The 15,330-nt window shown below is 40.5% G+C and overlaps 1 protein-coding gene and 1 non-coding gene across 7 annotated transcripts in view; both read right to left on the bottom strand.

Moving 5' to 3' along the window:
• Nucleotides 1–15,330, bottom strand: part of CNOT1 (CCR4-NOT transcription complex subunit 1) — a 108,068-nt gene that overhangs the window by 35,937 nt on the left and 56,801 nt on the right. For 2 of the 6 annotated variants that reach the window (XM_050772858.1, XM_050772861.1), the window contains exons 17-21: nt 5,400–5,550; nt 3,671–3,872; nt 2,056–2,202; nt 974–1,098; nt 438–724 (exon numbers count right to left, since the gene is read on the bottom strand). In XM_050772858.1, coding sequence (XP_050628815.1) covers nt 438–724; nt 974–1,098; nt 2,056–2,202; nt 3,671–3,872; nt 5,400–5,550 — 912 coding nt within the window. The remainder of the gene's footprint in view (nt 1–437; nt 725–973; nt 1,099–2,055; nt 2,203–3,670; nt 3,873–5,399; nt 5,551–15,330) is intronic. The other 4 variants (XM_050772860.1, XM_050772863.1, XM_050772859.1 and 1 more) reach the window with 2 other exon arrangements.
• LOC126945132 (small nucleolar RNA SNORA50) lies at nt 4,984–5,119 on the bottom strand. The gene has a single exon (XR_007722309.1). It is a non-coding gene; the product is annotated as a small nucleolar RNA SNORA50 (small nucleolar RNA).

Here is a 15,330-nt window from a genome sequence, read left to right as displayed (position 1 = left end):
TACTCGGGAGGTTGAGGCAGGAGAATCGCTTGAACTCCGGAGGTGGAGGTTGCAGTGAGCCCAGATCGCACCACTGCACTCCAGCCTGGGCAACAGAGCAAGACCCCATCTCAAAAAAAAAAAAAAAAAGCTTCAGGCCAGGCACAGTGGCTCACACCATAATCCCAGAACTTTCAGAGACCGAGGCGGGAGTTTAAGACCAGATTGAGTAACATGGTGAAACTCTGTCTGTACAAAAAATACAAAAGGCTGGGCATAGTGGTATGCACCTGTGGTCCCAGCTACTCAGGAGGCTGAAGTGAGAGAATCACTTGAGCCCGCGAGGTCAAGGCTGCAGTGAGCCAAGATCGTGCCACTGCACTCCAGCCTGGGTAAGAGTTAAGACCCTGTCTGTGGGGTCAGGGAAGAGACACTTCATAGGAAACCTATCCACTTACCTGTTTTTAAATCTATCTAGTGCAGCAATCCCGAAATAATACATTTTGGATCCAAAAGGCTTGCGTAAGGCTTCAAGAACATATCGTAGAGCCAGACCTAGTGCCATGTAAGTGACCAGTCCTTTCTCAATTATACCACCAAACAGGCAGGCTGTTATATGTAACTCTTTATCAGGATACTGGGGAAAAAAACGATATTCTTCAAACAAGTTCCTTAGCATACAGTTAAACACTTCTCGTTCCCTCTTTATAGTAGAGTCTTTAAATCTCTGCAGCATTTCTAATACCTGGAAAAGCAAGACAAAAAAAACAACGCACACATAAAGGAAACAATTACTAAGTGCCTTTCTCAAATATCCTTGACAAAAGACTGTTAAGTAGAATATTTACCAAAAGAGCTTGAGACAAATATTAAGGTTTCAAAATACACATTGCTATATCAGAGCACTTTGAGCTGGATTTCTAAAAACACTGAAAAGGACATTTATTTAAGACTGGCTTAAACAATAAATAATCGGATCATCCTAGACACTCACCTCATCAACAGACATGGTTGGATGTGGTGGATGATTATATATTCGCTGAAAATAGCTGTTTGCTTCATCATCTATCTCTTTACTAAAGTGCTGGTTTGCCTCTGGCCACACCTGAGACAAGTCCGCTGTTGGAAACAAAAAAGGCATCAGTGGGTATTTAAGCCCTTCTTCCACTTCCCCATAAAACACAGACAGCCAGAGACTATTGCAGTTCTAACTTTAAGGGAAATATAAAAAAACTGAAAAAGGTATTAAGTGGTCAAGTTTCAGTATTAACGTGTTCTAGGGTAGACATAAAAGATCCTTAACAAAGTGCCTTCCATAATTCTACATTAGTATTATCTTCATCAGGACTCATTACAACACAAAAGTTAACTTGGTTCAAACTCATAATGCACTTACCCTTAATACAACCTCATTAAGTTAACAAATCTTTATCACTTTATAATAAAAATCACATTTAACATATAATTATCATGCATGTGCATGAAAGACTGATGTAAACACAAAGCATGCTACAAAACATAACATTCAGACAAGACTTTCACACTAACGTTATCAAGTCAGTTGGAATACTTTCAAATCTCGTGTCATGACTACACAGTCCCAATGACAAGGACTTCAGTCAATTATACCTATGGATTTATAAAGATGACTTCTATGAATTTAGTTAGGATAAAAAATCACTAAGGAGGTGAAACAAAAATTGGAAACAGAAATCTGAAATTTTCCTTGTCACTCCTGACTTGCTTTAAAAAAAACTCAACACATGTTTAGGTTAAGTACAAGAGTTACATTCATTTATCTACCACATATTAATTTCTCTTTATCTTATCTATTTCTTACTTTTAGGACAAACACCCTCAGGATGCAGCCTCTTACTAACCATGACTTTGTTCTGGGAATCCACAGCAAAAGTGGATTGATATCTCTAACTTTTATTTTAATAATTCAAATTTGTGAATTTATTCCCACTGGTCTAGAAGGCACATCAACATATGGCCCTATTAACACAAATGAGACATACAACTAAACATTTTTATCAGTCACACTTCACAATCACAGACAACACTACCACTTACAAGGTTTCATCTTACTCTGCTGGAATGTAGGCTGATTCAGTCCAGAGGTGCCCAATTTCCTCTGTACAAAAGGGTCGTTATTCACTGCAGGGAGTCCAAGAGCACCAGTTCCTATACCAGTCAGGCTGCCTGTGCCAAGACCACCTACTAGAGAGAATGAAGGCAGCCACAAATCCTATCATTATTCATATTCTTGATTTTATTAACATCTCAGATGTATTAATAAGACTGACTTTTAAAATAGTCATAATAACTCTTACTTTAAAAGTCAGAGCCTTTGTTAATTCCCTTATTACATCTATTCAATTTTACAGAGCCTACAAACTAGGCAGTAACAACAGATAATCCAAATTTCTTCAGCATCTGGAATTATTTATATTCTTGATAATGTGCAAAAAATTAAGTATACATTCTCGAAGCACATACTCCCATACCCAAGGTAGTTAAAATAAGGAGGTGGCTAGCTTTTCTCAATTATTCAAATCAGATAATTTCATGATACCATCTTTTAAAGTTACCATGAGTCTCAAAACTTCTTTATTCCTCTCAACTCTGACAAACGGAATCTTACAGTAATTAGAGCTTTGCTAGGAAGGCCTTAGTAAGTTCAGTAACGTTTATTTAAATGAATTAATCATAAAAGCCAGAAGCACAGAGCAGCAATGTTAACTAGATCAGAGTCAATGATAACACTGAAGTCCTTAGGTTTTAGTGCCCGAACTTACAGTGTCAACATAACAGGTACAGGGGGCTAAGAAGATGTAGGTAACAAACAACCACAACAACCAAAAAAATGTAGCTTTTACTTCAATGTGAAGTTACATGCCACGGTATCTGGGAAAAAAACTGAAAACGTGGCCAGGTGCGGTGGCTCACGTCTGTAATCCCAGCACTTTGGGGGGCCAAGGTGGGTGGATCACCTGAGGTCAGGAATTTGAGGTGAGCCTGGCCAACATGGTGAAACCCGGTCTCTACTAAAAATACAAAAAACTAGCAAGCCATGGTGGCCGGTGCCTGTAATCCCAGCTACTCAGGAGGTGAGGCAGGAGAATCGCTTAAACCTGGGAGGCTGAGGTTGCAGTGAGCCGAAATAGCGCCACTGCACTCCAGCCTGGGCAACAAGAGCGAAACCCCGTCCCCCGCAAAAAAAAAAAAAAAAAAAAAAAAAAAAAACCTTAAAATGTTTTTAGGATGTCCTATCATCTTCAAGGTTGGTGAAATGCAATAAGGCAGGCAGAACATATGCCTGAACCTGATATGTACAATAGTTTCTAACTTTATTATACCAACCTGAATTCATAAAGCTGTTAGTTCTTGATCTAAGCCCTTTAGAAAGTGATTAACATACATGTTACCACTTATATTATCATGTTAACACAAAATCCTTACTAAATAATTCAATTAACTTTACAACTACAAATATCCTAATTCTTTCCTCCAATTAGACTGAATGGAATATAATCTGTTTTTCTTTTCCTAACTTTGGATACTGAAGGAGCTTTCACAATTTCATTTAAACAGCTTTCCTTGTCATAGTGACTCCAAACCCCTTACGAAATAGTAAGGCATAATGAAACTTATGAATAATCCACGCTCTCATTTGCCTCCCCCTTACCTGGAAGCTGTGATGAAAGTCCTCCAATACCACTGAATGCAGTGGTTTGATTGGGGGTTGAAAGGGGTGGAAATGCTTTTGCTGGTGACTGAGGGGTACTGAATGCAGAACCCAAATTTGGAGGAAAACCCTGCATACTCTGGGTGTGAGGGGCAGCTGAACCACCTATACTAAGAGATGTCATTCCAGCAAGAGGGTCAATCTAAAGAAAAACATTATAAAAATGTATTAAACATACTTCGAGGAAAGGCAGACACACATAAAGCAGTCTTTAACAACAGCTCTTCATACTCTTAAAAAGCAAACTATTACACCCACTCAATCACAATGATACTTAAATCCCAGTTATCAAGTCAAGCGTGTCAGTCACTTTTCTTACTGTGTCACATATGGAATAGGTTTAAAGAGTTTGCCTTTGACAAAGTTCAGGTTGAGAATCCCTTATCGAAAATACTTGGGACCAGAAAAGTTTTCAATTTTGGATTATTTGCGCACACATAACCAGGTATCATAACAATCCCATCATGGGGAGGGGACCCATGTCAAAGCATGAAATTCACTTGTTTCACATATACCTATATACACATAACCAGAATGTAATCTTATAAAATATTTTTTTAAGCATTTTGTGCGTGAAACAAAACTATGACTATGTTCTGACTCAACACATAACATCAGATTAGGTATGGAATTTTCTACTTGTGGTGTGTCATGTCAGTGCTCCAAAAGTTTGATTTTGGAGCATTCTAGATTTACAGATTAAGGATGCTCAACCTATAACAGAGCCATAAAAAGGGCTATAAAATCTAATGAACAACACTTAAGATGAACTGCCCTAAACTTTTAGTGGTGACATGGGACAGTTATATTAATAAATCCTCACAAATTCCAATAAGTCACTTTAAAACAATCTCTCAAGCTAAATTTAAGTTTCAACATAAATAGAAATATTAGAAATTAGAAACAAATCTCCCAGTCAAAATAAATTTAGTCAAAATTTGGGGATTTTGGAGGTGGGGGAAGATCAGCTCCAATTTTGAAAACAAAAACAAGGTATGTTATTCACCAAAATATGTATTTTTTAAATATCTAATAACTGCACTTCCAGGCTTAAGTTTGTGGCACTACTTCATACCTTCATGGCTATAGAATGTGACAAGCAAATGCCTTTTATAGGGAAGTAGCCACTGAATCACTAAGTTTTAGCCTCTTTCTTTCCTTAAAACCCAATATGCCATTCAATGCATCTGAAAATAGAAGCGCAATATGTTGCTCCCAGAGAGAAGGGGGTGGTTGATGTCAGGGAGTAACTTAAATGTACCTTGTTTTTAAAAGAGCAGTTCAGTTGAGAGCTGAAGAGCCCCAGTTATAACAAGTCGTTATGCTCTAGCACTGTTGCTTGGCCCGTGAAGCTACAAACAAGACACATCAGGTTCAAAGGCAGTGCTTAGGTCTCAAGAGTCTATGTAATTCATATTTTAAAAAGAAACCCTCTTCATTTACCTAAATAAGTTGTTTGTATATTTCCTCTTAGCGTCACGTTCTATTTGATGATAAAATCTATTCTTAACTACAATGCCTATTTACATATCTCCTTTAAAATAAGTGGATGCTAGACATGCAGTTATCTAAAATGTAACAAATTCAGACAATTTATTAAAGACATAGAAGCTTATTCTATTCCAAATCTATGGCAAACGAAGATGTATCGAATGTAGCACTCATTTACCTGAACAGGAGAAATGGCATCTAAGCTGCTAGCACTAGGAGGACGGCCTTTTGGCATAACTCCAGGTGGTGGTTGTCTGGCCTTATTCATAACATTACTGCAATTGGCTACCATGGTGAGGATAGTTTCCGATAGCTCCTGAGAAACACTCCTAAAATAGAGGGGAAAAAGTAAAAAAAATCAGTTCCTATTCCCCAGAACATGTAAGTAAACCAATCTGATTTTTATTTTTTTTGTTTCTTTTTGAGATGGAGTCTCACTCTGTCACCCAGACTGGAGTGCAGTGGCACGGTATCAGTTCACTGCAACCTCTGCCCTGCAGGGTTCAGGCGATTCTTCTGCCTCAGCCTCCTGAGTACCAATTTGATTTTCTAATAAATAAACTTTGTTGAGGCCGGGCACAGTGGCTCATACCTGTGGTCCCATTGCTTTGAAAGACTGAGGTGGAAGGATTGCTTGAGCCAGGAGTTTGAGGCCAACCTTGGGCAAGACAGCAAGATCCCATGTCTACAAATATTAAATAAGTATTAAAAAGTCGAGGCTGGGCGTAATGGCTCACGCCTGTAATCCCAGCACTTTGGGAGGCCAAGGTGGGCGGTTTGCCTAAGGTCAGGAGTTCAAGACCAGTCTGGCTAACATGGTGAAATCCCATCTCTACTAAAAACACAAAAATTAGCCAGGCATGGTGGTGCACGCCTGTAGTTCCAGCTACTCAGGAGGCTGAGGCAGAAGAATCACTTGAACCTGGGAGGCAGAGACTGCAGTGAACCGAGATCACGCCACTGCACTCCAGCCTGGGTGACAGAGCAAGATTCCGTCTCCAAAACAAAACAAAACAAAAGTGAGCCTGGTCTCGTGGCATGCGCCTGTACTCCCAGCTATTTGGGAGGCTGAGCTGGGAGGATTGATAGAGTGCAGGAGTTCGAGGCTGCAATGAGCTATAATCACACCACAGCATTTCAGCCTGGGTAAGAGATGAGAAGTAAAGGGAAAGGGGAAAGAAAACTTGCTGGAACATGTAGCCAAATTTCTGCCACATCCTATCCCTCTGCACTTGTCACTCATCACTAGAATTTTCTGAGTGCTGGCTTTCTCTTGAAACTAATTTGCACTTCTGAAATGAACTAGTACACAGTACAACCAAAATATTTTAAAATTCTCCAAGAAACATTCCATAGCTTCAACCACTTTGTCAAAAATTATGCCCAAACCCAAACATATCAAAGCAAACAGGCATGCAATTTTTATACTAGTATATCACAGTCTAAGATAATATATGTACTTATAGACAAAAACACCATGCATAGTCATTACCTTTAACAAGCACATGAAGAAGCGACTGACCTCTAAAACAAATGTCAAGTAGGGTAAATGTTTACTTGACAGTTAAACCAATTTTCCTATCTTAGGTTGCTATCACAGGTTGAGCATCCCAAATCCGAAAATCTGAATCCCAAACACTACAAAATCTAAAACTTTTTGAATGCCAATGTTTAAAGGAAATGCTCATTGGAGCATTTTGGAGTTTGGATTTTTGAACTGAAGGTGTATATTAAGCAAGTATAATGCAAATGGTTAAAAAATTTTTTTTAACCCAAAACCCAAAACACTTCTGATCCCAAGCATTTCCAAGAAGGGATACTCAGTCTGTATTGCCTCATACAACCATGGGGTCCTTTGTATTTAGAAGCTCTACTTGGATCATGAGCGGTGGCTCATGCCTATAATCCTAGCACTTTGGGAGGCTAAGGCAGGCGGATCACCTGAGGTCAGAAGCTCGAGACCAGCCTGGCCAACATGGTGAAACTCCACCTCTACTAAAATTACAAAAATCAGCCGGGCGAGTGGCAGGCACCTCTAATCCCAGCTACTCAGGAGACTGAGGCAGGAGAATTGCTTGAACCCGGGAGCCGAGATTGCACTACTGTACTCCAGCCTGGGCAACAGAGTGTGAGACTCCATATCAAAAAAAAAAACAGAAGCTCTACATGATAGCTGGGAGGTGGAGGTGGCTTACACCTATAATCCTAGCACTTTGGGAGGAAGGCGGTGGTGGGAGGATCGCTTGAGGAAGGAGCGTCAAGACCAGCCTGTGAACACAGCAAGAATTCATCTCTACAAAAAATTTTCAAAATTAGCCAGGTGTGTTGGTACATGACGGTAGTCCTAACCACTTGGGAGGCTGAGGTGGGAGGAGTGCTTGAGCCCAGGATTTCAAGGCTGTAGTGAGCTATGATCACATCAATGCACTCCAGTCTTAGAGAAAGAAGACCCTGTCTCTAAAAAAATTAATTAAAAAAAAAAAGGGCAAGGCACGGTGGCTCATGCCTGTAATCCCAGCACTTCGGGAGACAGAGATGGGTGGATCACAAGGTCAGGAGTTTGAGACCAGCCCGGCCAACACAGTGAAATCCCTTCTTTACTAAAAACACAAAAAATTAGCCAGGTGTGGTGGCAGGTGCCTGTAATCCCAGCTACTCGGGAGGCTGAAGCAGGAGAATTGCTTGAACCTGGGAGGCGGAGGTTGCAGTGACCCGAGATCACACCACTGCACTCAAGCCTGGGCGACAGTGAGAGACTCTGTCTTAAACAACAAAAAAAAGCAGTAGCAGCTGTACATGAACTTAGTCTTAAATCTTCCCACCTAAATTCAGAATGTTACTAGTGGCATTAAGAAGTAAAAGTGATCACTCAGAAAAGAAAGTGGTTTCACATTTGGAGGAAAAAAAAAAAAAAGACTAGGGTGCTAACAGTACTGAATAAGCCTGTATTACATTAAATCGATAGAGAAAAATCTATGAAAATTTTTACTTGTGCCAGCAAAATGACAATAGTTTGAACATAGAAACAAATGAAATAAACAAGTTGTTTTATGTCCATTGAAGCCAGGAAGAAAAATACAGTCCCGTACCATATAATGACATTTCAGTCAACAAAATGGTATATGGGATCACATATATAATGGTTGTCCCACAAATTCTAATATCATATTTTGCTGTACCTTTTCTGTTTAAATATACAAATACCACTGTGTTATAATTGCCTTCAAATTATTCAGTATAGTAACATCACTGTACAGGTTGGTAGCTTAGGAGGAATAGGCCATACCACATAGGCAAACTGTATACAGTACATTATACCATCTAGGTTTGTTACCAGTATACTATATAATGCTCACACAAAGACAGAATTGCCTAATGACACATATCTCAGAAATGCATTCCTATTGTTACGCTATGCAGACCACAAAAAAGAAAAGGGAGCCTCACATTCCTAAAGGTATTGGTCTACTTATTTACTTTAGAAACAAGTAGAACATTAGTTTCCACAAAAATGCTCAAAATAATTAAAGGTATTTCAAATTTAAGGAAACAAGAGGCCCTCTGAATCTTCACTTACAAATGTATCTGCATTCCAAATACTCCACAACAATTAAAACTTCATAGAGATACCGTATCTCCATGTTGTCACATATCTCACCATAACAATGGGGACATACTGTATTAGCAAGGCTGTGGGGAAATAGACGCTGTAACACTGCTGGTTTTACAACATAGAAAAATCCCTATGGAGGAAAATTTTGCAATACCTAACACAATCGCACACGAATTTACCTATTATTCTGACACATCCACTTCTAGTAGTCCAATTACACACTGGTAAAAATGATGGGTGCAAAACACTGCTCACTACAACACTATATGTGATACAAAGAGCGAAAACAAAGTGAATTTTCACCAGTAGGAGACTGGTTGACTAAAGTACAGAATACTCATTCAATGGAGTATTATGCAGCAATTAAAAGAAACAAGGAAGCTCTCTAATTGTATGGAGTGAACTCTAGGATATAAGATCAAGAAGCAACTTGTATATTATCTCTTCTACAGTGAAGGATAAATATACAAATGAGTATGTGTTTTTAATATAAGATAATGCAAAATAATTAATGACAGTGGCTAACTACAGGAGAAAAGGAGAACAAGGTAGAGGTATCAGAGTTCAAAGTAAGATTTCTCCAAATGTATCTTGCTTTAGAGTTTTGACTTTAAAACCACATCTATGTTTTACCAATCACGAAAACAAATGCAAGCAAACAAACCATTAAATTTAAAAAAAACTGTTCCAAAAAGACCAATGCCACGGGTCAGAAAAACAGGCTACAAAGCAGTAGATGGTAATTATATTATACTACATTGAATCCAAATGCCTTCAACTGTGTAAGCCACACTAATATTTTATGTCTTATGGAAAAACAAAAAAAGTAATTCCACCAATTATAAGACACATCACCAATAAGACATATCGTTTCAGAAATTAAAGTAGGAAGAAAAATAAAATGGGCACTTTAGAATAAACTATAGTAAATTAAAATATTCACCTTTATTATTTAGGGATAAATTCTTATTTCTGACACAGTTTCAAACTTAGAAGTGGCAAGAACTGGCCAGGCGCAGTGGATCACCTGTGGTCAGGAGTTCGAGACCAGCCTGACCAACATGCTGAAACCCCCTCTCTACTAAAAATGCAAAAAAATTAATTAGCTGGGCATGGTGGCATGCACCTGTAATCCCAACTACTCAGGGGGCTGAGGCAGGAGAATAGCTTGAACCTGGGAGGTGGATGTTGTAGTGAGCCAAGATGGCACCATTGCACCCCAGCTTGGGCAACAAGAGAAAAACTCCGTCTCAAAAAAAATAAATAAATAATAAAAGAAGTGTCGCCGGGCGCAGTGGCTCAAGCCTGTAATCCCAGCACTTTGGGAGGCCGAGACGGGGGGATCACGAGGTCAGGAGATCGAGACCATCCTGGCGAACACAGTGAAACCCCGTCTCTACGAAAAACTACAAAAAAAAAAAAACTAGCTGGGCGAGGTGGCGGACGCCTGTAGTCCCAGCTACTCGGGAGGCTGAGGAAGGAGAATGGCGTGAACCCGGGAGGCGGAGCTTGCAGTGAGCTGAGATGCGGCCACTGCACTCCAGCCTGGGTGACAGAGCGAGACTCCGTCTCAAAAAAAAAAAAAAAAAAAAGGAAGTGGCAAGAAGGCAAGAATATTACAATTAACTCCCACAAATGCTTTTCATGCCAAGGGTATACATTTGCCCTATTAATCTAACCATTCTTTCTATACTTTTTGTCCTGCAGCATTGGTTTGGATATATCATGAATTTATCCCTAAATGCTTCACTACATGTTTTCTTCTTTTTTTGAGACAGGGTCTCACTGTCGCACAGGCAGCAATGCAGTGGTGCAATTACAGTTCACTGTAGCCTCTGCCTCCTGAGTTCAGATGATCCTCCAACCTCAGCCTCCCCAGTTGCTGGGATTCCACACATACAGACCACGCCCAGCTAATTTTTAAATGTTTTTTTCAGAGACGGGGTTTTGCGACGTTGCCCAGGCTGGTCTCAAAATCCTAAGCTCAAGCAATTTGCCCACCTCAGTCTCCTAAAGTGCTGGGGTTACAGGTGTGAGCCACCATTCTCAGCCTTCACTATGTATTTTCTATAAGAAAAACATTTTCCTACATAGCCATGTAAAATCAAACATCAGAAGCTTAACTATGATAAAATAAATAGGCCATGTTCACATTATACCAACTATTCCCACAATGCTCTTCGAAGCTATTTTTCCCTTGGAACAGGATCCATTCCATTGCATTAAGTTGTCACCTCTCTTCAGGTCATTTAATCTGAAAGATTTTCTTAGCCTTTAAGTGTCCTTCTTGACTTTATTCTTTTAAGTACAAGTCAGGATCAAGTGTAATGGTTCACACCTGTCATCCCAGCACTTTCAGAGGCAGAGGCAGGTGGATCACTTCAGGTCAGGAGTTCAAGAGCAGCCTGGCCAACATGGCAAAACCCCATCTCTACCAAAAATACAAAAAATTAGCCAGGTGTGGTGGTGTGCGCCTGTAGTCCCAGCTACTCAGGAGGTTGAGGGAATCGCTTGAACCCAGGAAGCAGGGGTTGCAGTGAGCCAAGTTCGCAACTGCATTCCAGCCTGGACAAGAGAGCAAGACCCTGCCTCAAAAAAAAAGGGGGGGAAAGTATAAGTCAGTTGTTTTGTAGAATGTCCCTTGATTTGTCTGATATTCTAAATTCAAATTAGGTATCACAACCTTACGGCATAAATTACCTTGAATTCTTCTCAGTGCATTCTATAAAACACATGATGTAGGTTTCACATGGTGATCACTTTGATCAACAGATTAACATGGTATCTGACAGGTTTCTCCACTGAAGTTGTTTTCCCCCTTTGTAATTACAATGTAATTTGTGGAGAGATATTTTCAAACTACATAATTATCCTGCTCTTCAAACATATACCCATTACTATTAGCACACATTAACAATTACAACTCCATCATAGTAACTTCTGTATGTATTAGTTGAAATAACTTTCCTTCTCTGGCATTTATTATCATCAGTATAGACTCAGAATACTTTGGATACATTATCTTATTAAATTTTTCAACAAGTACTGCTAAGAGATCAATTAAAGAAATTAATTGAGGCTGGGCGCGGTGGCTCAAGCCTGTAATCCCAGCACTTTGGGAGGCCGAGACAGGCGGATCACGAGGTCAGGAGATCGAGACCATCCTGGCTAACACGGTGAAACCCCGTCTCTACTAAAAAAATACAAAAAACTAGCCGGGCGAGGTGGCAGGCGCCTGTAGTCCCAGCTACTCGGGAGGCTGAGGCAGGAGAATGGCGTGAACCCGGGAGGCGGAGCTTGCAGTGAGCTGAGATCCGGCCACTGCACTCCAGCCTGGGTGACAGAGCAAGACTCCGTCTCAAAAAAAAAAAAAAAAAAAAAAAAAAAGAAATTAATTGAAACCCAAAAGTTAGGTAAACTGCCTTCTTACAATAAAAACATTCTGTGCAATTTTAACAAGCAATTAACTCTGCAGAATATTCCACTGCAGATGGATTAAAATGTATAAATGTAAAAGGCTACACTTTAGAACTTGAAACTGCAGAACATTTAGAGCTTATAGAGCAGAGTGCTTTGGAATGAATAATTATTTCTTGTACAAGGCAGTCTTGTGCAATGTGGAATGTTTGTAGACAGTATCATTGGTTTCTTTTATTATTTTATTTCTGAGACAGAGTTTCACTCTTGTTGCCCAGGCAGGAGTGCAATGGCAAGATCTTGGCTCACCCCAACCTCTGCCTCTGCCGGTTGAAGCGATTCTCCTGCCTCAGCCTCCCGAGTAGCTGGGATTTCAGGCATGCACCACCACGCCCGGCTAATTTTTAGTAAAGACGGGGTTTCTCCATGTTTATCAGGCTGGTCTTGAGCTCCCAACCTCAGGTGACCCACCCTCAGCCTCCCAAAGTGCTGGGATTACAGGTGTGAGCCACTGCACCCAGCCTAGTATCATTGGTTTCTACTACTAGGTGTTAGAGGCATGTTTCTCTCTAATTATGACAAAAAGACCATCAGGCCAAGCATGGTGGCATGCGTCTATAGGACCACCTATTCACAAGGCTCAGGCAGGAAGACTAAGCCAGGAGTTCAAGGTTGCACTGAGCTATGATTGTGCCTGTTGAACTTCAGGCTGTTCAACAACACAGTAAGACCTCAAGGGGGAAAAAAAAAAAAAAGGCTGAGCATAGGTGGCTTATGCCAATAATCCCAGGACTTTAGGATGCAGAGAGGATTGTTTGAGCCTGTGAGTGAGCCATGATCACATCACTACACTCTAGTCTGGGTAACGGAGCGAGACTATTCAAACAACAACAAAAAGAAATAATGCTGGCCGGGTGTGGTGGCTCATACCTGTAATCCCAGCATAGGAAGAGACCATCCTGGGCAACATGGTGAAGCTCCATTAAAAAAAAAAAAAAAAAAAAAGGCGAGGATGGTGGTATTTGCCTGTAATCCCAGCTAATCGGAGGCAACAGAGCAAGACATCGTCTCAAAAAAAAGAAAAAAAAAATACATTCTCACAAGGCAAAACGATAGGGTATGGGCTGACTTCCTCTCCTTCATACAAGCAACTAGAAAAGTATCTGAATCAACTTTTTCAGAACTTTGGAAATTAACCAAAGGCTTATAAACAAGTAGGAAACGTTTATTCAAGAGACTATCAAGCTTTCTAGCATATTAATTTACCCTATTATTCCCATCTCCAGCTACACAGCAAGCTTAGAAGCTGACAGCTCTCAATCACAATGAAAACCAGAAGCCTGAGAAGTGAGTCAAAACAGGGTTAAAACATCAAAGTCTCCTTCTCAGAGAACTGTCATGATTTCACCTGTATAGGGAGTCTGTATGAGAACACCATGACATGGTTGGATTTATTTGATCTAAAAACTGACCCAAACAAAAACCTTTCCTGCATGAGGTGTTTGCAAAAAACATTTGAAAGTAATTGTCTGAAACTGACTGCCTGTCCGAGATGGAAGACTATCACAGTTGGAGCAAACCACAGGCTAACTAAAAATCTGTAAAGAAGGCCAGGCATGGTGGTTCACACCTGTAATCCCACCACTTTGGGAGGTGGGCGAACCATCTGAGGTTGGGAGTTCGAGACCAGCCTGATCAACATAAGAAACCGCCTCTACTAAAAGAAATACAAAATTAGCTGGGTGTAATGGTGCATGCTTGCAATCCTAGCTACTTGGGAGGCTGAGGCAGGAGAACAGCTTGAACCCAGGAGGTGGAGGTTGCAGTGAGCCAACCTCCAGCCTGGGCAACAAGAGCAAAACTTCATCTCGGAAAAAAAAAAAAATCTGTAAAAAACTTTGGGCCGGGTGCGGTGACTCAAGCCTGTAATCCCAGCACTTTGGGAGGCCGAGGCAGGCAGATCACGAGGTCAAGAGATCGAGACCATCCTGGCCAACATGGTGAAACTCTGTCTCTACTAAAAATACAAAAATTAGCCAGGCGTGGTGGTGTGCACCTGTAATCCCAGCTACTCGGGAGGCTGAGGCAGGAGAATCGCTTGAACCCGGGAGGTGGAGGTTGTAGTGAGCTGAGATCGTGCCACTGCTCTCTATCCTGGTCAACAGAGTGAGACTCTGTCTCAATTAAAAAAAAAAAAGAAAAAAGAGAGAGAGAGGAAAAAAAACTTCAGAAGCAAAGACTAAGGTGGCTGTGAACTGCCTGGCTTAGTGCTGAAAGTCAGCCCCAAAGAACATCTAAGACTCTCCCAGAGTAAAAACTAATTATTGATTCCCAAGATTAGGTTTAAGAAAATCTCTGTCAATCTTAGCTGACAACAAGGCTAACCAAGCAGGAACTTCAGTAGCCAACTATTATAAAGAAGAGAATTAGTTTAGGAAAGTCACTAAACAGAAAAAGGGCAATAACGAACAATACGCTCTGCTGAAGAGGGAAGATCTGATTTCAGGAAATGTCATATTATTTAAAGTTGTCTGTTTTCAACAAAAAAATTACAAGACCTGTAAAGAAACAAAAGGGTGTCCCACACGAAGGGCTGGAAAGCTATCAGCAGAAATGATCCTTGAGGAAGCACAGCTGTTGGCCTTACTAGACACGGAATTCAAATCGGTTACCTTAAATAGGTTCAGAGAACACATTTATTTGCATTTTATTTATTTTATTTTTATTTTATTTTATTTATTTTTGAGACAGAGTCTTACTCTGTTGCCCAGGCTGCAGTGCAGTGGCACAAACTTGGCTCACTGCAACCTCCGCCTCCTGGGTTCAACCAATTCTCCTGCCTCAGCCTCCCAAATAGCTGGGACTACAGTTGCCTGTCACTACACCTGGCTAATTTTTGCATTTTTAATGAAGACGGGGTTTTGCCATGTTGGTCAGGCTGGTCTTAAACTCCTGATCTCAGGTGATCCAGCCCTCCCAAAGGGATGCTGGGATTACAGGCTGAAGCCACGACACCCAGCCACTACTGAACACATTTAAAGGAAAGTATATCAAAAGAACTGAAGGAAAGCATAAGAAT

The sequence above is a fragment of the Macaca thibetana genome, chromosome 20 (assembly GCF_024542745.1).
Source record: "Macaca thibetana thibetana isolate TM-01 chromosome 20, ASM2454274v1, whole genome shotgun sequence".
NCBI classification, from domain to species: domain Eukaryota; kingdom Metazoa; phylum Chordata; class Mammalia; order Primates; family Cercopithecidae; genus Macaca; species Macaca thibetana.
The sequence above is the reverse complement of the archived record's forward strand: the minus strand, read 5'-3'. Positions and strand labels throughout refer to the sequence as shown.